This window comes from Xiphophorus couchianus, chromosome 18, assembly GCF_001444195.1.
Source record: "Xiphophorus couchianus chromosome 18, X_couchianus-1.0, whole genome shotgun sequence".
Taxonomy (NCBI): Eukaryota; Metazoa; Chordata; class Actinopteri; order Cyprinodontiformes; family Poeciliidae; genus Xiphophorus; species Xiphophorus couchianus.
In genome coordinates this window covers 25,189,330-25,211,980 of record NC_040245.1, presented here as the reverse complement: position 1 = coordinate 25,211,980, position 22,651 = coordinate 25,189,330, and the positions used below count along the sequence as shown (strand labels likewise).

The following is a 22,651-nucleotide window of genomic DNA, read 5'->3' as shown; positions in this document are numbered from 1 at the left end:
TCTTTGTTTTTAACCAGTTTGTTTTGTTTTTAACCAGCAGACCATCACAAAGTCATTTTTAGGTAGTTGAATGCATTTTGATATGCATTAAATCTCATTTTAGCTGCAGAAAGCTGTCAGCTGAAGTCAACTAAAAGTGTAATTCATCTCCACGTCTTTTTAAAAAAAGTTTATTCAGGCACCGCGTGGTAAAAAAAAAAAACCTCCTCAAACTGGAGGCAAGGAACGCGAGACTGGATCTGGACAACTTCAGTCAAAAGAAACGCTGATCTGAGGTGATCCATGTTTAATAGTTGCAACTGATGTAATGAAAGTTTTAATGCAAGTAATTTCTACTGGCTGTTTCACTTCAAGAAACACAAAAAAATACAAATGTAAGATAGGAAATTGTGAATTTTATTGGTATCAAACAGCAGGTTGTGGTTTTATGGGGTGTAGGTTGCAGACTTTGGAAACATCAGCATATAAGGCGACTCTATAAATGCAACTTTCCTAAATTTCATGACTCAAAGTGGAATATCTATAACATAGTACTCAAAGTTAAGGAGTCCCCATTGCAAGGGTTAAAAATAACCAAATTCCCAACCCAGGGTATTTCAGGATTCTTTGCATAAAAATGTGAAAACTTAATTTCACAGCCAAAGCTTTAAACTTCTCCGATAAAATACGACAAAAAGCTCTTTTTACCTTTAATATGAAGAGACGTCAGTGTCCATATCCTTCATTTTGCCAACATTTGTCTTACACTCTTACTACAGAAGGAGAGTTTGCTTTTTCTGCGTCATAAAGTCAAATTGTTCAAACATAGATGTAAGGTTGCTGTTACTATTTCAGCTTAACACAATGATTTAACAAGGTTTTTGTCAATGGAAATAAATACTTCCTGCAGCAGTCGGGTGTATTTTATTTTAGAGCTGCTCTGGCAGAACTTAACATTCTCAGCGGCAGCACGTCCTCCACCCATTCACTGGGAGAAGCCATCATGCGGTCCCAGAGCGCCGCCTCGTACGGGCCGGAATCCATCCAGTCCACCAGAGCGCCGTAGCTTCTTCCTGCGTAGAGGAAACATGCAGCCGACACTGGATTATCCTCTGGTAACGTCTGGATTCAGGCACTTTAACACTTTCAAATATTCAGCTCTTTTTATTTTTTTTTAAACCATTTACACCAGGATTTCTTTGTTTAGAGCAGGGGTGTCAAACTCTTTTTTCGTTTTGGGCCAAATCAAGATTATAAATGCTCTTAAAGGGCCGGTTGTGCCAGAATGTATTGATAAAACCTGTTAAACTGTTAGAAATATTAATGAATTCTTTTCAGTCCATCCAGGATTAAGCAACTGTGTTTGTGATTTTTTTTTTGCAATAAAATCAAAGTGTTTGCGGCACTAATTTGGAAATATTTGTGATATTTCTTTATGACGGTAAATGCAAGTTTTTATTGCTCGCTGTATAGATCGCAGACTATAATCTGACATCCATTAAGGCTGAGGCAGCTGTTTAGTACAAGTAGAAAAGTTTTTGACAATTTTTGAGAAAAATATGCAATAGCCTCCCAACTATGTATTTGTGCAATACAGTGCGAGGATTTGTTGCTTTTGCGTGAATTTCCACAATAATTCGGAAGAAACTGGATCAACTGATTGATATAATTTTGCAGTAAACGGAAAAAAACTGCAATGATTTGGTTAACTTAATATTTAAGCACACTTGGTGTTTAGTCTAGAATCTAAAAGGCCACATAAAGAGCTGCGGCGGGCCAGATTTGGCCCACGGGCCTCGAGTTTAACACATGTGGTTTAGAGTTGCCTTTCTCTTATCGATTTGATCTCAAAATATAATTCAGATCTTAAAATGGTCAGAGCTTCTTCTCGGTTTCAGGTTTCTGACGTCTTTTCTGAACTTCGATGCAGCAAAATTGTGGTTACGGTACTAAGCAGCGTTTTCTTTTCTGGCAGGGCCCAGTAAGGAAAAGTGACCACAAGTTAGTTTATCTACGTGCACCTCATTCACGAGGATGTGTAAAACTATCCAAATGTGTCAGAAAAACAATAAATACAGCCAAAATAATCAGAAACAACAGAGTACATGAAACATTTGTTGCGAAAATGCAACATGAGAAAAACCAATTGTGACACAAGTTAACCATAAACTACATACAATGATAGAGATAGATTTAAAGTCATAATTGAACAACAATTGAATGAATAAATGAAACATAGAGACGGAAACAGATAGCAACAAAAAAGCCAGAAGAGAAAGGTGACAGAATGAAGTAACAAATCATATTTCTGTTCATTCTGGTTGATTTTGTTTTTCGTCTTTTTTTTGGATTCTTGGTCTCATTTCTAATCTTAGTAAACTTGAAATAAGACAGAAACTAACTCACAAGTAGCTTTTCAGCAAAATACAGGAGCTTGTTTTAAGTCAATAACTCCTTAATATTGATTAAAAAAAAAAGATTTTAGCTACAAGTGAAATAACATACCAGTGGAATAATAATTTTATTTTATTTTTTACATATTATAAAGGGAAAGTGTCCTGTCATTGAACAAAAACAAAGTTATTTCTTTCTGGAAAGTTACTTGTAAGTTAGTTTTGTCTTCTTTCAAGTGTACTAACATATTTGCATTTGGTAACACTTAGATTTTTTTTGGCAGCGAGGAGACAGTAGGAGCCTGAAACACTTCTTCCTTTAGCTTTTTCCTACCAACCGACCTAATTTTTAAGTTACAACGACCGCACGGGGGGAAAAAAAGCAGCCAATGTCCAAAGAAAACCTTTGGACCCGTTCACCGATCAGGCGATGGTTACCTGTTCCGGCGCCGAGCCTCAGCCCCCCCAGCAGGTTGCTGGCGAGTCGGTCTCGGTCCCACACCGTGAGCTCCACGCAGGCCTCGGTCAGATCGGCCTCGCCGATGCCGTCGTACACCATGGTGTGGTTGAACACCGGCTCCACGGTCCTCCGCAGGACGCGCGTCTTCTGGCGGCTCTTCCTGCTCGTGTCCGGCAGCACGAAGCTGGAAGCAAGGGAGAACGACAGGGCGCGTTTACTTCACACATCAGACGTGGAAAGCCTGACCTTGTTTGAGATGATTCATCTGCTGCCTACCATTTGACGTACGGGTCGATGGTGGCTCTGATTAAAGGCAGGTTCTTGCATTCCTTCACCCAAATGTGAATCTCTCCGCTGCTGGAGACATCTCTGGGTAAACCTTGAAGAAAAGGAACGTTTGCTTGTGTGGCTGAACGAAAAATGGTTTTACATTGTTTTGGTGCATCTGAAAAGTGTGGCGTGAATTTATGTCTAGCCCCATGAGTCAAAACTTTGTAGAAGCGGCTTCCGCTGCTGAAAGCTGAACAAAGAGTATCGTAATGGTTTAATAGATAGTTTTAGAAATACAATCTGCCACAGCCTTTTGAAGACATTCATAATCTTGCTGTGGCATGAAATAAAAATGAGCTAAAAATTTTTGAAAATATATAACTCGTCAAGAGCTGCAAATAACTATTTTTCTAAATATATACTACAACGAATGTTTCACTTTGAAAGCTAACAAAGTGTAACTAAAATGTTTTTCTATTAGAAATAAAATAGGGACCAAATGCTAGTTACTTTTAAAAGCCTGTTGTAGATATCATATATAGATTTTGCATAAAAACATAGGGGGAAAAAATCCTAGAAATACCAATTTCTTGTTTCGTCCACATTATAAAACATTTCCTTATTGTTGTTGAGCTACAGAACGAAACTGACAGAATATAATGTCCTTTACTTTCTGCGCCAAGTTTATTTAAGCAGGCAAAAGAGGTGCAATAAGCTAAAAAAAAAACAAACAAACAAGAAAGTTACTTTAAATCCTGGTCTCTTTTTTCATTTTCATGATTTTTACTGACTTTCCCAAGCTAAAGACTTACATCCCTAACCAACTAATTCCCAACGCAGAGGAGGATGACTGTGAGCAGACCTTCGCTGTGGGTGACCAGCGGCAGGTAGCGGATTGCCAGTCTCATCTCTCCCCGCCCGCTTAGCGGCGCAATCGACGGTAGAGTCTGAAAAAGAGGCGAGGCGCGATATGAGCAGCCTGGCTTAGCCCGGTGGGAATGAGTGTACAGGCTGGACCAATGGAGGTAAAAAAGTAAACCCTCTGTTATTCGGCGAGGAAAGAAGTAGCGCAGCTTTTGTGCCGCGGTGTGTTTGCGTTTACCTTGGCTTTCAGCGCCAAGTAATTCATCTGGGTGTGGTCGAAGTCCCACTTGGAGAGCTCCACGTCCACCTCGCCCAGGAAGCTGTTCTTCCCAAAGGTGTCGTGGTGCCAGACGGAGAGAATGAGCGTCTGTGTCCTGAGGTACTCCATGCGAACACGATACTGTACGGACAGGAGAGACGCTTTTGTTTTGCCGTGGGTCGGAGTGTTTAGCGTGTGAAAAAACAACAACAAAAACACCCAACCGAAACCTCAGTGGGTCAACTGAGTGCGCGGCCGTACCCGGAGGATCTCGTTGAAAGTCGGACTCAGTGTCTTTTTCTTTACAGATGTTTTCCTCTTTCCCAGATTGGCTTTGTCAGGAACCAGGTAACTTTTGACGTACCTTTAAAAAAAAGAAATTTAAAATAAAGCAACATAATGATATTAATGACAATTAGCAGGAGTAGAACGGGACTTCTATTGAAAACCGTACAGAAAATTATGACTAGATGTTACCAACCATCAGCAAACAATATCAAAATTGCACTTTTGTTTTGATTAATACTACAAAAGGTTCTTTTTATTTCGTATTATGAAAGAAACCCACAATTGTTAATTAGGTGTGTTTGTAAGCCAGTCTACAGCCACATGTAGCCGGATATATTTTACGTCTAATTGGTTAATTTGCTGCACATTAGCACCGGCCAAAAACAACACCGGCTGGTAAAGAACGCGTTCAGGACTGACGGGTCGGAGCGGCTCCTCTTCGGGTCGACTGCGGCCAGGTCGCGGCACTCTGCCACAAAGATGTGAAACTCCCGCAGCCTTTGGACGTAGTTGATGGAGAACTGGATGGTTCCCTGAACCTCCACAAAATCGCCGCTGTACATGGTCATCACACTCCCACTCAGCTGAGAGCAGGCAGGAACAAAAAGAAGAAGAAGAAGAAGAAAAAAAAAAAAGTTAGGTAAACCTTTACAAGAATCTGACCTAAAGTTGAGTGAACAAATTTTCTGGCAAATAGGAAGAATACCCATCTGTCCAGTGGCTAGGCTAGCTTTAGCATCTTAAGGACCATACGCTGTTGTGTCTCATGAAGGTACAGTTTGAAGTCACTTCGCCCTTAGAGTATGTTTTTGTTTTTTCTTAGCTCGTAATTACTTGTTGCTGCATTAAGAGAAGATAATGCTTTATTGAATTTTCAAACAAAAAAAATATTTATTTAGGAATTTTTGCATTTTTTTCACAAGTTACCCTGTTAAAATAAATTATCCATCATATTACTTCACTCATTACATGTTTGTTTGTTGTTAAAAACATTCTTTCATTTCCTTGTTTATGTTTCAGAGCAAAACAGAATGTCAAGCTGCCAAGGAAAGTATGAACATAGGTGCTAGATGTGTTCCCTGTTTTTGAAAAAAGAAAAAGAAACCCGACTAAACAAAAACAGGACTTCTTGTACCACAATGCCTTTCCAAACTTTAATAAATTTTATGAAAAAAAAAAGCGAGTTAGACGGAAAGCTAAACATTTTTTAAACTTTTAATTTTCTTGCAAACCAAATCCTTAAAACGTGACCTCCACTTCTATTCTTGTAACCCACAGGAGATCATGTGCAACCAACTGCACAAGCAAGTCACTTAATCAGTAAATAAAGTCCATCTGTTTGTAATTTCGGGTCATTATAAATCCAGCTGTACTGGGAAGGCCTCAGAGCGCCGTTAGAGAATATTAGAGAACAAACAGTCATAAAAGACAAAGAAACGCAGCAGGCGGACCCGTGATAAAGCTGTGAAGTTTAAAGCGGATGGGTTATAAAACAACATCACAAGTACTGAACGTCTCGCTGAGCTCTGATCGATCCATCATCTGAAAATCGTACAACTTCAAAGCTAAAAAAAAAAAAATAATTCATCTAATCTGTCAGGCTGGGCAAAAAGAACCTTCTAATCATCAAAGAGATCCATGGTGACGCCGGAGGAGCTGCAGAGATCAACAGCTAAGATGGCCAAATCTGTCAGTAGGACAATCATTGCTCATCCACAACACAGATCTGGCCTTTATGGAAGATCATTGTTGAAAAAAAGTCATGAGACATTGTGTTTCCCTCAAGCCAAGAGGGAAACACACCGAAAGTTGTTGGTCTGTACATCAACTTTCAGTTGTTGTATAGACCAACAATAATCAGTTATTGGTGTCTGCATTGGCAGATTATTTCATTTACAGTAAGACATTTTCCCATGTTATAAGTGAAATAATCTGCCAAAGCAACTAATAGTTTTTCATCAATATAAAGGAATTACTGACTTGAAACAAGCTCCTACATCTTGCTGAAAAATTACTTGTGAGTTAGTACACTTAAAATAAGACAAGAAGTTATTTGCACTAGAAACTGAACCAAAAATACTCTGTAAGATTTAGTGTTTTTTAAGTGCACTTAGTTATTTGAACTAAGTAACCCTCCGCAGGCGAGAGGCAGTTAGGTCCAAATACTTAATGCGATTAATCTGCATTATGTCATATTAACACTTTAAGTCCTAGTTTTTAGCACACTGGTTTGAACACCAGACGCTTTAGCAAAATATAAAACACCGATTGAACGTGGATGACCTGCAACAGGGACACAACGTCACACTTCAAACATCTGTGAGACAGTGGAAGTGAAGTTTTAAACACAAACCCAACAGGTGACGAAGGCAGCGTTTATACAGGGAGGATGCTCATGCAGAAGCAGTAGTGTGTGAACGTACAGAAGACACAGACGTCATGCCAGAGGAGCTGCTCAGGATAGTCGCTGAGCTGCCCGCTGTTAGTCTTTCTAGAGGGTTACTGCCTTCGCAGAAGTCGGTGTCAATGCCGCGCTCCTGAAACACAGACGGACCGCAGGGGAGGAAAGCCTTGTGCGGCTGAACGCGGTGCAGGGTTTGTTCTTCAGTCGGGGAAAGCTTTACCTCCTTCTGTAAGAACGACGGGACGGATTTGCTCATCTTCTTTAAGTGGTCCGGATCCGAAAAAGAAGAGGAGGAAGGAGTGGAGATGGCTGAAACTGTGGAGCAGCATTTCAGAGAATCTTTAGTATATTTGCAATATTTGCGTTTCAAACGTTTGCGCGTTTTTACCTTCACTGCTGCGCCTGAGGTCAGCAGCAGGGTCAGCCCTCCTTTCTTGTCCTTCGAAAACAGTGAAAAACAAACTCACCTCAATTGTCATTACCAGATGTAAAACATAAAAATGTTGTAGAGGGCGTGCTGACGTGGTGCTGCGGATGCGGTGATGTCCTCCATGCTTTTAGCCAGATTTTTAGGCCGTGCCTCCGCTCGCCGCAGCGCCTTTCTGACCGGATTTTGCTCGTCTTCATCGTTTCCTTCTGCTATGCAGGAGGAAACGACACAAGTAGGGCAAGACATTTTCACAAGGAGATTTGATTTTGACAGCTTATTGCTCACATTAGACCAAAAAGGCAGACTTTTAAAGAAATGCATAAACATAAATATAACAAAATGCAGATTATTGAAATAATGTGAAAAGTGAAAAAATATTGTCCCAGCATAATGTTACACTATCAAAATTCAGCCTAGATCTAGTTCTGTTCCCATGAAAATTTTTAACTTATAAACAAAAACCACATAGTTGTTTTTTTTAAAATGGAAGATTGTTGTTTTTGTTTTTAGCTGAACTTGTCAGTTGTTCACATTTTCACTAATCAAAATCCACTTATGTGAAAATTCTGATGTTCAACATCTGCAGTACGTAAAAGACAGAAAGCTTCTTCTTGTTAAAGTTGGCTTTCATTTTTGTTTTTATAGGTTATTCATTTCTATTTAATTATGTTAATTAAAGTATTTTTTCTAAAAAAATTTTAGAAATTTTTTTTTCAAAAAAAATTCTTTTTTTTTTTTTAGAAAAATAAGAATTTTTCTAAAAAAAATTTCTAAATGCCACTCGATTCTCTCAAGGCTTCACAAGTTTGCTTTTCTAAGAATATTTAAATACACATATAAAACAATGTTTTGCGACATTATTATCTGTGGAGCTTGTTTGTGTTTAGCTTCGAAGCCAAACAAAATACAAAACTGATGTAATTTAGATCAATCTAACAGTGATTAAGGCTTAGCCTTCACTTCCTCTCATTGTCTTTTAGCAACTTTTCTTCTGTTAGTTTAGGGTGTGGCAGTTTTAAAAATATATGCTATTTTTATTTATTTTGCAATTTTATCTTTAAATGTCATTGTTTTGGCGTATTTTAAGTGTAGGAGAGAGAGAGAGAGAGAGAGAGAGATCTATCTATCTTGATCAATCAAGATAGATAGATTGATCAATTGTCGATTAATCAACAATTGATCAACAATTGATTGTTGATTGTTGGGGTGTTAAATATTAAAGTGAGGCTCACCTACCTAGTAAATTTACTTATTTGCTACAAAGGCTTTCTGGCTGCAAGACAACATCAATCAAAGATCCAGTGGCAGAAAACCTGCTACTGCTTTGAAAAAGGTTTAACATTCAGGAGTTTATGTGACACAATCAACACAACAATGATTAGATCAGCTGCTAAAATGCTCAGTGAAGACAATCTGTTTAGCAAAGCAGCCACTAGGTAACTAAACTCTTTTAGTTGTGATTTCTTTTTTAAAAAGTAGAGATTGACTTTCTTCTGCTATTTAAAAAATGCTGGTAAGTTCATTTCAATGTCTAGTTTGGCAAAAAATAATATATAGATAGATAGATCTCTCTCTCTCTCTCTCTCTCTCCTACACTTAAAATACGCCAAAACAATGACATGTAAAGATAAAATTGCAAAATAAATAAAAATAGCATATATTTTTAAAACTGCCACACCCTAAACTAACAGAAGAAAAGTTGCTAAAAGACAATGAGAGGAAGTGAAGGCTAAGCCTTAATCACTGTTAGATTGATCTAAATTACATCAGTTTTGTATTTTGTTTGGCTTCGAAGCTAAACACAAACAAGCTCCACAGATAATAATGTCGCAAAGCATTGTTTTATATGTGTATTTAAATATTCTTAGAAAAGCAAACTTATGAAGCCTTGAGAGAATCGAGTGGCATTTAGAATTTTTTTTTAGAAAATTCTTATTAGATAGCTATCAATTAACATAATTAAATAGAAATGAATAACCTATAAAAACAAAAATGAAAGCCAACTTTAACAAGAAGAAGCTTTCTGTCTTTTACGTACTGCAGATGTTGAACATCAGAATTTTCACATAAGTGGATTTTGATTAGTGAAAATGTGAACAACTGACAAGTTCAGCTAAAAACAAAAACAACAATCTTCCATTTTAAAAAAAACAACTATGTGGTTTTTGTTTATAAGTTAAAAATTTTCATGGGAACAGAACTAGATCTAGGCTGAATTTTGATAGTGTAACATTGTGCTGGGACAATATTAAAGAAACTCTCACTTTTCACATTGACAGAAAAGGTAATGCTATCTAGGGTGAATGTTACTAAGAAAACATAAAGTTAGATCTTACGATTCGAACTGTTCCAGATGTTGGACCATGTTTCTGACGTACTGCTGACAGACGACTCCGGGCCTGTGTCTGAGCTGCTGTAGTTTGCCCAAACGGGCCGCTGGCTTGTCTTGGTCGTCTTCCTGCCATGACGCTCCTCTGAGCTCACCGGTGTGCTCGCCCCCACTGGTTCACTCAGATCAAGATCGTACATGGACTTCACCTCTGCAGCGTCTTCGCTCAACGCGAGCGCGAGCGTGGTGTGAACGCTGGTCTTGTCCGTCATCCCCAGGTAGTGGCGATAGTCTGTGGGGACGAAAGCCCGCGCTCGTGGAATCACAAACTCTGGCTCGAGCTGCCTGTGTTTCCTGCTCTGAGACCGGAGAGGACTGAGGTCTACTCTCAGTTGGGTTGGATCTTTTTCCTCATCTACGCTCAGAGCGAACATGCTCGTGGCGCGGCGCAGAAAACTTCCACGGCTGCTGGAGATGCAGAAGCTGTCCTTTCTGCTTTTCGGAGACCGAATGTCTTTGGTTACGCCGCTTTGTGGCTTTGTGGACTTCTCTTCTCGACTGACGTCCTTTGCACTCCTTTTGAACTGTTTTTGCTTCCCTGTCTCTGCTTGCGTGTAACTGGGCAAGTTACTTTTGTTGTCACTTTGTAGCTTTGATCCAGATCCAACTTGTTTATCATGTGGAGACTTCGACCTCTGGGGAGAAGGAAACGACTTCATGGCAGCTCCTCTTGTTTTCTCAAGAGCAGTACTTACATGATAAATCTCCGCATCAACAGACTTTAAATCCTGGGATGAAAGCTGGGAACGGAGGGGCTCTTTCCTTTTGGGGCTTTTAGGTTTGTCAAAGGTTAAAGACGCCTTAGAGTCAGCAGTAGCCTCGTCCCAGAACTCTCGCAGAAAGTTAAACTGGGCACGACTCGTTCCAAGACTTGGATTCATCTTGTCTAACCTCTGATTCAATGGTAGAACCGTAAAATTTGGGGGATTCTTGTTACTACCTTCCTTGTCGCTTCCCGAATCATTTCCAATTGATCTCAAGTCAAACTCGGACTTCGTGAATCTCTTCATCAGTTTTGTTTGATTCACACCACGGGTCACTTTGCCCTCTCCAGGACCTTTAGGTTTGCCGTTGCAGAACATTGGCTTGTTAAGCTCCTGCTCCCAAAAGGACTTCAGCTGCTTTATTCTCTCCGTTGTGCTTTCCTGGTGTTGCGATGGTTGCTTGTTTGAGTATGAACCGCCGGCCCTGTCCTTGGTGGCTGGATCATCTTTTCCTTTGGGAGACGAGCCTGAGTGTAAGTTTTTATCCTCACTTTCTCTCCTTCTCACATCTTCAACCGAATCTCTGTGAAGTTTGGCTTTTGTGGTGAGTTGCCCTCCATTCTCATCCATGTACGAGCCATTTCTGGACAAACTGAAATTTTCCGACTCTAAGCCGACCTTTGTTGAGAGGTCTGGATCCAGCTGAGATCCAGGAGCGGTCTTGGACAGAAGGTCTTGCAAGAACATTTCTTTAGATCCTGAAATGCCATCTGGTTTAGCCACAGAATCGCTCTCAAACTCTTGATCTATGATTGTTCTCTCTGATGGGTTTGGTCTGTTTGCAAGTAAACCTTCTCCTTCCAACACTCTTCTGTTGGCGGCTTGTAGATTGGATATTAACTTCAAATGGGTAGAGTCATTATTGTACTTTTCGGGTGCTTCTGACTGAATAGAGTTCACCATTTGCATGTTTTGGTTGTTGAGTGGCTGCTGCTCGCTTTCAACACTTTGATCTGGGGTGTACTTATCATAGAGCCCCTTTCCACTGTACTTTCCAGGAACAAAGTGTACATCAGGTTCTTTGACTGCAAAACCCTGAGCTGAGTTTACTCCTTTGTCGGCTGGCGTCACGGATTTGCTGATAAGTATCTTTGGGCCCGCGTTGCTTTTCTCCCAGAACGATTTCAAATGAGAAATTTTCAACGGCCTGCTTTCATCGCAACAATCCCTAACGTCCTGTGAATGCAGATGTTGAGCATCGAGCGTCTCCTTGCTTCCTTTTCTGTTGAGCTCATTGTTGATCTTTGTTGTCGTCTCAGATCTATCTAGCTTTCTTTCACTGGTCCCTCTGTCGAATGACTCTTCCTCCCTTGATTTGCTGACAGACGCGTGCTTGTCAAAGCCTGTGCAGGCCTTTGGAGTGTCTTCTGAGTTCAGCCAGTCGCTGCTGTCCGTGCTGCGGTTGAACCAGTCCAGCACCTTTGCTATGGAGTCGTCCTCTTCACCGGTGGGGCTCGTTGTCTGAGAGGACAGTTTGAAAGCGGTCATCTGATTGGGCTTCTGAGCTTGCTGATTGGATTTGTCAATGAAGTGGAGATCATATGACATAGGAGGGATGGGGTCTAGAAGTGGAGGAGGAAGCAAAGAAGATAAATACATATCTCACTGGTGTGTGGTTTCCTTTAATTTATTACATTGATCAATGTCAAAAGCGCAATATACCAGTCCATGTGGAAAGAAAAATACTTTGTCTTGCAAACGTGTTTACACCCTATAAACGTTTCTACGTTAATTTACAGTAACACATTTTGATTAAGTCGCTGATTAATGCTCTCCTTGCTTAGTCTGTAATTTGAAAAAGTCCAATGGGCTTGAGTACTTTGGCAAAGCATTGCGATCTAAAAATTGTACAATTTTTATGCATTCACTCTTTTCATGGAGCTCATTTAAATTAGTAATGAGCATTTATTTCTTGTTTTTATTTTTTTTTAAATTGGAGCTTTAAAGCTTTCACCATTACATAATATGTCCAAATCTTTAAAAGACTTCTTCCTTCTAACATTTAAGCTGTTTAACGATACTGGGTCATCGTTTTCATATGAATCATGTCAGGACTGGAGGCTTGCCAGTCTGCTATCCTCTTCCTCTGCAGCCATGTCTTTGCCATGTGTGCTCAGTGGGGGGTTTGCATTGTCCTGTTGAAAAATGCATGCAAAATATGCTCTGAAGGCAGCATATGTTGCTCCAAAACATTTTCTGCGTCTTTTCGACTCTAATGCTGCTATCACTAAGGTCTATATGGTCTGATTAGTCCTTTCCATGTTTGATCCAGAGCACATGGCATCAATTTCTTCAAAATGAAATAATAACTAGGATAAATTTGGAATACAGACTTATCTGACAATAACAAATCCATTTATCGGGTAATAGTCTGCCCATAAATGCCTTTGATGGCAGAATAATGAATGTCATCCAAGGATAACAGGAGTCTGATTTGCCTTTAAATACCAGATAACCATGAATTTAACCTGCTGACACCTCCCGCTTGAAAAAGCATCACGGTTTTAGCCAACTTACAGCTTTTCTTTTAAAACGTGCAGCAGGAAAAGCATGAAGCGATGGATGTTCATGACTTAAATCAAAACAGTGCTAAAATTAAAGAAAAAATACATTTTTGACCCCATTATTTATCTCTTAATGACCTGGTAAAGATATTAAGCCATAGAATAAATGATATAACCTTAGCTTGATGACGTTCATTCAGTGGGGAAAATGCGGCATGTTTTTAGAACTACATTTTTGCTTGGAGTAATTTTGGTAGGCTAGCTATTCCTGGAAGGGTTTAGATATGTTTCCTGTTTGTTTTTTATTATTATTTGTAGATAATGTCTCTCACTGATGTGCTGGAGTTCAAAAAATCTGAGAAATGGCTTCATAAGCTTTGCAAACGTCATAATAAACAATGCTGTGCTGCAAAAACACAAAGTCTTACCAAGTATTTTTGGTTTAGTTTATATCGTAATACACTTGAAATAAGACCAAACTAACTTTTCATCAAGATACAGCAGCTTGTTTTAATCAAATGATTCCTTAATATTGATAAAGTATTAGGTCCAGTGGCAGATTATTTCACTTAGAGCAACTTGTAAGTGAAATAACTTAAAGCATTTTTTGTCAAAAGTATTTTTTTTTTGTGCCAAAATCAGCTTTGGCAAAAACTTGACTTGGGTCATTATTTTAGGAAGGTGATGATGTTTCAGGTGATGATTATGGGAGAGATACTCAAACAAAAGATGAACTCATAATTGAAAGAGAGCTCACCCAGTGTGTTTGGAGGTAAACTCATCTCCTCCTGCCGCCCTGCTGTTCCCACGCTGCTGCTCGTGTCTCTGTCCTGAACTTTATCACTCGGTAGTTTGAGATTGTTCAAGGTCGCGCACTCTCTTCGATCGTCTCGGGCTTCGACCCACTGCTGTGGCGTTTCCCTGTCAGCGCTCACATCAGTCCCAGAGTGAGCAGCCGGGCTGAAACGTGGCAGAGCTTCAGAAACGCAGGCGGCTTTGGATGAGCGTATCAAGTAAAGGTTTTTACTCACCGCTCTCTTGTTGTTGATGCTGAATTCTTGTCTATTTCCAGACTTGAATTGGAGGAAACCTGAGATACAGCACTGAGTGGCTGCAGGGAACTTTTATCTGCCGCTGTGGACGTCGGCGCAGAACCCGTGACCGGTGCATAAACACTTTCCTGAGGCGTTTCATCTGTGATCTTCAGGCCAGACTGGTTAGAGCTCCCACTGGATCCCAGCTGGTGGCTCCGTCGCGGGGCAGGGACAATGGCCGCGGGCCTCGCCGGAGCGTTTAACCCCTGCTGGCTGCCGCGTCGAGGCAGGAACGTCCTCTTCTTCGGTACGGGCCTGAAGCCCGTGGAGGAGCTTTCTGATGTGATGGAGCCCCCCGAGGTCTGACTGGACTCCCCCGCCGGGGCATTCTTCCGCCGGGAAATTGCCTCTGGGTGGAAAAAATAAAAATAAAAAAAAGGTAAGATTTTGCTGTGGCTTTTATCACAAACCTGTTTGCTCCAAATCTCAGCTCCCCACCTGACTCCTGCGTCTCTTGGTCCAGACGGGGGGCCGTGTTATAGTTCTTTTCAGGAGGCTCAACCACAATGAGGGAAGCTCGATTAAAGGGGTTGTGTCTCGGCTGGGAGGGGAACGAAAGGGACAAACGATTTAGATCGCAGCAGCTGCTGTGCCACAGAGAAAAGTACAGATGTACAACAGAAGCTAACCTGTCAGTTCTAAAAACAATGCCTACCATTTTGGGGGAACGAACTGATGAGTATCGATTTTCCTTTTCAGCGTCACTGCAGGGGAAAAGATAAATAGCTGATATTCTTAGACACTTTCACAAGATGAAAAGTAAAACATCATCAGCAATAAGCTGACATTAACACATGACATGAGAGTTTCCATGCAAATATCACTTTCAGGATTCCAGGCTCCAATTTTTTTAGGTTTTATTTTTTTGGACTTTTTTGTGACACTTTTACATCAAGTTGGAGGTGTTGCAAATTTGTACCTGGAATGTCCCACACTCAGTTTGTGATCTGCGATAACTTCCATTCTCTGAGAAACCTCCTATTACTTGGATTTATGCTTTGGCGTCTAAACCCAAACTGCGAGTCACGTTTATGATGCCAATCTAAAAGAATCTATAAACTGAAAGATGAGGTGAGATTGACTTTTTCCTTCTTCTGTAAAAGAGTTTCAATTCACTTGTGGGTCAGCTGATAAATAAAAGTTGCTCATTAATATGCATCCTTGGGTCGTAGTAATGCAGTTTTCTTTTTCTTTTGTTGGTAGTAAAATGCTCAAAAGTTTAAATTTGTCATTTACTCTGTCAACATTTCTATTTAAACTTTATGGATCTTTATTTACATATGTTCCCAAAATCAAACCACTTTGATCGGGATTACAAATATTAACATGATCGGGCAGACGGTTATTCTCTAAAATGTAAAATACCTTCCACTGTTTTCATGACTGTATTTGTTTACTGCCTCATAAATAACTACAATACCTTCCAAAGGACTCACAACATTAAGTGTAATATAAAACATATTGAAGTTTGTAGTTCTAACATGACAAAAACATAAAAAAGATACAAGGGGGAAGAAAACTTTGAAACACACCGCATATGTAAAACACATTACTTTAATCAAATTAAATATTATATGAAATGCCATAACTCTGAACATGGGGCAGATGGAGGATGGAAGAAAATTTGCCTAATTTAATGAATATGACTGCACTAAAAGCTCATGTGATGAGGTGATGAATTTAAAAAGTACACAGTAAGTGTAGCCTTTGTCATAGTGTAAATACCTGACAAGGAGTTGGAGTTTTTACAGCCTTTGAAAAAAGTTCAAAAAGCTTAGCCAAATCAAATATTGACTTCTTCTCTTGCTGACAGAGTCTAGGCTGTGACCAAAGTCATAAAATATGCCTTTCTGTTATCATTACTTTTGAAACGTCTCAGCAGTGTAGCAGGCTTATTTTCGAGGGTCTCAGTCCATATAAAAAGTTTAAATGTTGCTAAGCTATTGTCCTGTCAATTTTGCCGTGCACACTTCTAAGTGGGTTAGAAAACAGGCTGTTTCCAGGCAGCACCACCTATGTTTACATAAGCCGAGTCACAAGGCTGTCTGCACACTGGCAGGACGCCGGCGTCTTTTAAGGGCCGAGCAAAAGAATGTCTCTCAGATGTGAGGGTGTCTGAATCTCAAGCCGAATTTAAGATTTGTCACAAAATCAGAGGAGCTCATTGGAAATGGTCTTTCAAGAGGACAGATCAAACTGATTGTGTACTTCGTCTCCGGTGGTTGTGAGGATTCGAAACACCTGGCAGGTTTTGGAGGAGGCGCTGCGTCTGAGCTGCGGCTGCTGGGCGTTTTGTTTCTCTCCACTCGAACGGACCCGTCTGCAGGGGCAGGGCGGGGAAAGGAGAGTTATATGTTTTAATATATACTCTCAGATTCTCTCACCAAGACCTCAAAGTTTAAAATGTTGTTTGTTGAACTTTTGCAGGTTTAAAACTCAAGCAGACCCAAACTAGCCGGCTTCCCTTGCTTCATGGACGCCAAGATGATTTCTGATCCGTGGATTTTGTCGCTGTGTCTTTGGGACTTGGCCTCGTAGAACCATTCCCCCGACAGGTACTTCAGCTTCACATCTGACTGAGACCCGCTGTCCAGAACCTTCTCCAGTTTCCTGTCATGAAAAAAAAAACCATCTAAATTGCAACATTGACTAGAGGATTTTATTTTATTTTTTTCTGTAAGTCGCTTTTAAAGATGGAAAAATATGAGCTAACATCAGCAAACAAAAAGGAGTTAGACGATATTTGTTTATGCTGAAAGGCACTTTCAATACAAAATCTCAACTTAAAGTCCTGGTTAATATTGAAATGAATAATAAAAACATATCAAATGAATATTTAAAGACAAACTGTGCAGAAATGTCATGCAGCATTTCAACTTAAACCGATGGAATTGCGTTTCCGGTGAGAAGAAAGCTTGTTCTGGCTGCTGCCTCCTCCTGTCTGTCTGTGTCATGTGACCTGCTCTGTTTGAAGTGTTCGAAAAGCTTCCCACACCGGAGGAGAGCAAACACTTCTCAGGAAACTTTACGACGTTCAAAGCAAACGGCTTCATCTAGAAAGCCGGAGAACGACTGGAACTGCATTTGAATGTGTTACGAGTCAAATGATCAACAAGTCATATGAAAACGGAGAGTAAACAAGCTAACCAGGCTAACTTAGCCTTGCCCTTCAGCAGACAGCTTGCATGAAAACTATTGCTAGCTATGGGAAAGATGGGAATGTATTCAAAGATCGCAGCTTGATGTGCTTATCAAATCTATATTGAGACATATAAAGAAATTAAGCAGAAACTTCTGGTGGGACAAATGATCAGTCACTGTCAAGAAAAAGACAATGCTGCCGTTACATCACTGCAATGTAAAGTCACTATGGTTTCATACTGCACACCATATTGCCAAAGGTATTTCCCCGCCTGCCTTCATGCACATAAACTTGACTAAAATTCAATTTTTAATCCAAAGGGTTTAATATGACATTAGACATTTAGCCTTTTGACTTTTCCTCTGGAGGAAAGACCCAAACTGATTGACATCAAGGACTTTTTTTTAATCTCTTCTTGAATTTTATTTGATCAGTACATGTCAGACAGGTTCTATTTATAATTAATCACAGTTAATTCATTATTTGACAAAGAGGGGATTCACTTTCTTTTTTTTTGTTTACATGGTCAAGTTGGGTTAGAATGACTTTTTTTCTCCCTAAAGGGGCAGTATTATAAATTTTCCAAGCACAAAGCACCATTTTATAGCATAATCAAGTCACTGTGTTGCCTTTAGTTGTTATACAAAGACTGCATAGATCCATCCATCCATCCATTTTCTGTACGTCCTTGTCCCTAGTGGGGTCAGGATGGGTGCTGGTGCCTATCTCCAGCTAACGTTTTGGGCAAGAGGCGGGGTTCACCCTGGACAGGTCGCCAGTCTGTCGCAGGACTATGTCAAAGATGACTTCAAAAAACTGGTTTCGTAATTTGACTCCTTAAAATTGGGTCTCTATCTCTTTAAGATGCTCCTACTCTTTCCAACACTCTGCCCTCAGCACCTCATCACAACGGTGCTTCTCGTTATGCCATTGACAGCCTCTCTGAGGAGTGTTGGACCCAATTGCTGCTGCCGCTAGTCTGGAGGAGCTGAGTGGGGAAGGCACAATGGAGGGATGCCCAGCTGAAAACCGCGGCTCCAAGGAGGAGCTTCGCTGAAAAAGGCGGGGCTTGGTGAGAGCAAGCGTTTAGGCACCCTGAATGGTTGCCATGGGAGATTCAGGGATGTTTTTAATGAGGAAACATAACATGATATAAAGCTTAAAAAAAAGTTCTCTGTCTTGGTTTTGTACTCTGATCTTTGGTTCTTTGTGCAACAAGATGAATCCATCACTTCCAATACAATTTCCGTCAACAGCGTTACACAACTGCTTCACATGATCGCGCTCAAGAGAGTAAATTGGAAAACATCTCAGTGGAGTTAAAATAAAGTTAGAGGAGGATCAAAACAAATTCCACCATTCCGGCTCATCTTTCCGCTGGCTGGGTGGAATTACGGCCATCATGTGAGGCGGAGGTAGCGCATTATTACAGGCTGCTGGCTTAATCCTTTTTACATCAGACCGGACGGGACGCAGCCATCATTCAGGTAATGAAGTCAACTCTATTAAAACGCCCAATGAAGAGAGAGCTCTTTGTTTTACAGCAAACCTCACTTTTAAAAAATAAAAAAAATTTAATTAAACACATTTCCAACTCAGGTGTATTTATTTTGTACATTTACAGCTGATTTGGAATTTCAAAGATGGATCCTCAAATTCTGACGGTCAGGAGACAAAAGCTTCAACTGTTTGCAGACGAAGGCGATTCGAGAATAAAGCTCATTTTGAAGGCTGCCACGGAAAATTTCTGCAATCCAGCTGTAATCTAATTGCTCTGATCACATTTAGGTCCCTCAGCGTCCAACCCCAGACAGGCTGTCATTGTGTTACGCATCAAGCAACGACTCTCCTTCATGAGGTTTGGTGTTGGTGGGATAGTATAAAAAGACATTAATTTAAACTCAGATGGGCTTTCGTTTCAAGTCTACTAGAACATTCAGGTTTGCGTAAGAAAATAACGGCAAGGAGTCTTTCAAGGAAAAGTAGACTGCGTGAATCTCTCTCCACCTGATTCTCTCCTCCTCGGCCCGCTTCAGCTCCTCGTCCCTCTTCAGGACCGTCAGTATCGCCTCCTGCTCCTCCTCCGTCAGGTGGCTCAGGTCGATCATGCTTTCCCCTCCTCCTCCTGTTGCTGCGTTCCCTCGGCGGACAGGTGTGAGAACGCCCAACGCGCGCTGGCTCTGTTGAGCAAATACCGCCGTTTACCTCCTGAGAAGGATGTATTTGCGCATGTATCCACGGTAACAATACACTGAGAAAAAAACAGAGAGGACAGAAAGGTTGCTAAAGGAAGTTTCTCTCTCACATGGTGCACACTTCATGTAAAGGACTACTGAAAATTAAGCCATTAAAGGTTATTTTGGGGACTTGTCGCTAACAACCAGCTTCTGATTATGATTAATAGATGTTGGTATTCACCAAATTAGGGCCCCAATAGCAATTTGAGTGGCCATTTTTTTGTTCATTTGTTTTTAGTCAAGGCATCAAAATATATATATATATATATTTTTCCACATGAAGATTTCTCAAAGTACAATGTTTTAAAAACGAAAAAAAAAATTGCAGCTAATTCTGCTTTGTCTTTGTTTGGGTGTATTAAATAATAACAGGCACAATAATTAAGCTGATCAGCCAGCATTACATATTAAGGACAGAATAATAGTAAACACCTCCAAGGGAAGAACAATAATATGACAAGAACTTCTCAAAAATGACTATTTAGTTGCCTTGTGCCTTTTGTGATGTCACCATAGGCCTGTAGAATTTTGTTTTTGTTGCATTTTACCTTTAATATTCAAAGTTTACAATAAAACAGCTATAGACAAGTACAAAAAAAATGGACCAGGCTGTTTTATGGGTGTCAAAATGTTTCACTTGTGAGTTTTGATATTGCAGAAGAGATTGGCTGGAAGCTTTAAATGAATACTAAGGCAATATGTATTTTCCTTTCTATAACCACATAACATTTTAGAGCTCTTTTTTAAAATTGAAAATAAATTAAAATGTTAGATGTGAATACATTTCAATTTCATCTATTCATAATCCTTAAATTAGGCACATTTTTTCACAAATAACCAAAAAACTGAAGTTCTAAACTTTAAAGTTTTGGAGCATTCTTCTTCAGCTGCTGGCAAAACCTTTAAGCCTGAAGGTGTTTTAGCTGTTTCATAACTGCAGTTCATTTTGATTGTCTTTACCTTCAACTGTATCACTTCCTCACCATTAAATGTGAAGAATTCAAAGACTTGCAATGCAATGCTTGGTCTGGACAAAACGTACCCACATGGATAATCTATTATTCAAAACAGTTTAATCCACTTTTGCTCTGAGGAATGTGGCTTTATGACAGTAATTACCACACCAGCACGAGGTCCCTTGGTGTTTTGATGAAGGGTCGCACAACTCGTGTTTAATAAGAGACAACTGTCCCTATAGAGAGATCAGAACAATAAAAAAAAATCATTTCAGAGAATGATTACGTAATTCAATTAAAAATATACTCGATTAAAAATAAAAAAAATCATTCATGGCCATAGTATGGGATCATGCTGAACTACAACAAAATCATGTCTATAGGCACAACATGACGAGATCACAATGGCAACAGAACCACCCTAACTTTGGAAATCAGTTTCCCTAATCGATCATTTTCCCCATTGTATTTTCTGGATGTGTAAACTGCTTCCTGTTTAATCAATATTGCGAGTCTTCCTCTTGTTCTGGACAATCCAGAGGTTAAACTGGAGCTGGGGCCGTTTATTTAAGGAGTAGGTAGTTGAGGCAACAGGTAAGACAACTTGTTGTTCTAACCTGCCTCATTTCTTCGTCTGAAACTCGACCCTTAGAATATTTTATTTTGAAAAACGTTAGTAATTTTAGACAAAGAGTCGTGAATTTACTGAAACACACTGCGATGAAACCTCTCTGCTTACGATCGGCGACTGTTGGAAAACATATGAATAGCTTTCACCTACCTTTAAGGATAACTTTGCGACTCAGGACCTCGTATTCAGATGGGAGAAGGGGGGGACAAAAAGCAAACAAAAATGATAAATGCATAAAGTTTTTAACTTCACCTCCGCAGGTCTGCTGCCACTGCTGGATGCGCTCGACGGGAGCGGAGGAGAGGGGGCGGACTCTCAGCGTAGGGATGGGGAGGATCTGACAAAGACGAGCAACGATAAGCAGCAGCCATTGCATTAAATAACCGCCGTATCCGTCTACAGCATCATCCTGCGGCTTAATGTAGGTCTGGATGATTCATGTCGGCTGCTGGGTCTCCTTTCGAAACGGGCTGAAGAAACAAGTCGCGGATGGGTGTGTTAGACCGGCCCCGGCTGCAATGACAGGCATTGTCCAGCAGGTGTCACCGGAGGTGATGCGGCTAGTGTTTGACAAAAGGGTGGTGCGCATCTTCCAGACAGGCGGAATGAACAGGACGGGCTGAGGTCAAACAGCAATTAAAGCTGCGCAACACGAAGCTGTTTCACCATCTGCGCTACTGGTTTGGAGGAATGAACCCCCCACTGCGACTGCGAGGTGATTCTCTGACCTTCAACACTCAATAATGGATGAATCTCACACTTCCGGTGCGGTTTTGTGGGTGAAAGCAGTGGGAAATCCTACAGCAAATAAACAGTTGCTGTATGGACATCCAAAAGTGCCACAATTCAAGAAATAAATCATGACATTAACGAGCCCCTTCTAAAATAAAATAAAAGTAAATATCCAATATATTAAAAATTATTAATAGTTGTGAGCTGCAAAAAATTAAAATTAAAATAAATTTGCACCATCAGCAAGTCTTACTTAGGACTACCACTACAGTAACTGGCTGTGCAGGTTATCTTAAATGTAAGGAGTTATTTAAACTACAAGGAGAGTTCAGTATTTTCAATTTAAATTTAATTATATGATTTTAAAAAAATAGTTGTAGGTTGTAGTTTTGGCACTTATTTTTTTTTACATGCACATTTTTGTGCCACTCTTGTAAGAATCAGTGGAATATGCTAGCAATTTTAAATGATAGACAGTTGCTTGTTTTTCTCAAACCAGAGAAACGAAGCTCTATGACAAAACAAACAAAAACAAAAAAAAGACACCTTAGATACTAGAACAATGTTAACATTTTTTCAATTTTTTGAGAAGATATATTCAATCTTAAAAGATATTTTTTTGCATTTAATCACTTCACAAAATAGCGAGCATACAATCTTTCAATAAAAAACACGAGAAAGCGGGTAAACCGGATGTAAACAGAAAATTGTATCCGATCAGCTTACTGAAAAATGTTTGTGTTGTTTTCACATAAATCCTAGGATAATACATTAGAGTTAGGGGTCATGTGTCAAAATGGAAAAAAGTTGCAAGGCTACTTGCAACTTTTTGCATGTGGCCTTGGAAAATAAAAG

The 22,651-nt window shown here is 40.0% G+C and overlaps 1 protein-coding gene across 8 annotated transcripts; it reads right to left on the bottom strand.

Moving 5' to 3' along the window:
* Window positions 1-375: 375 nt before the first annotated feature.
* On the bottom strand, window positions 376-21,761 carry sytl2b (synaptotagmin-like 2b). Of its 8 annotated transcripts, XM_028044735.1 has the most exons (20): window positions 21,215-21,759; window positions 19,248-19,491; window positions 16,545-16,708; window positions 16,307-16,418; window positions 14,754-14,802; window positions 14,537-14,639; window positions 14,036-14,447; window positions 13,762-13,964; window positions 9,684-12,062; window positions 7,440-7,556; window positions 7,306-7,356; window positions 7,138-7,232; window positions 6,937-7,050; window positions 4,934-5,097; window positions 4,487-4,589; window positions 4,205-4,366; window positions 3,965-4,049; window positions 3,109-3,211; window positions 2,811-3,016; window positions 376-1,052 (listed from the first exon to the last, which is right to left on the bottom strand). In XM_028044735.1, exons 2-20 carry the CDS (start codon window positions 19,346-19,348, stop codon window positions 904-906), a joined length of 4,872 nt encoding a protein of 1,623 aa, XP_027900536.1. In that variant the 5' UTR covers window positions 19,349-19,491; window positions 21,215-21,759; the 3' UTR covers window positions 376-903. The 8 variants fall into 8 exon arrangements, with proteins under 8 accessions (XP_027900536.1, XP_027900534.1, XP_027900530.1 ...); XM_028044733.1 differs by having other exon boundaries at window positions 6,937-7,232; window positions 7,440-7,553; window positions 21,215-21,761; XM_028044729.1 differs by having other exon boundaries at window positions 6,937-7,232; window positions 21,215-21,760.
* Window positions 21,762-22,651: the final 890 nt, after the last annotated feature.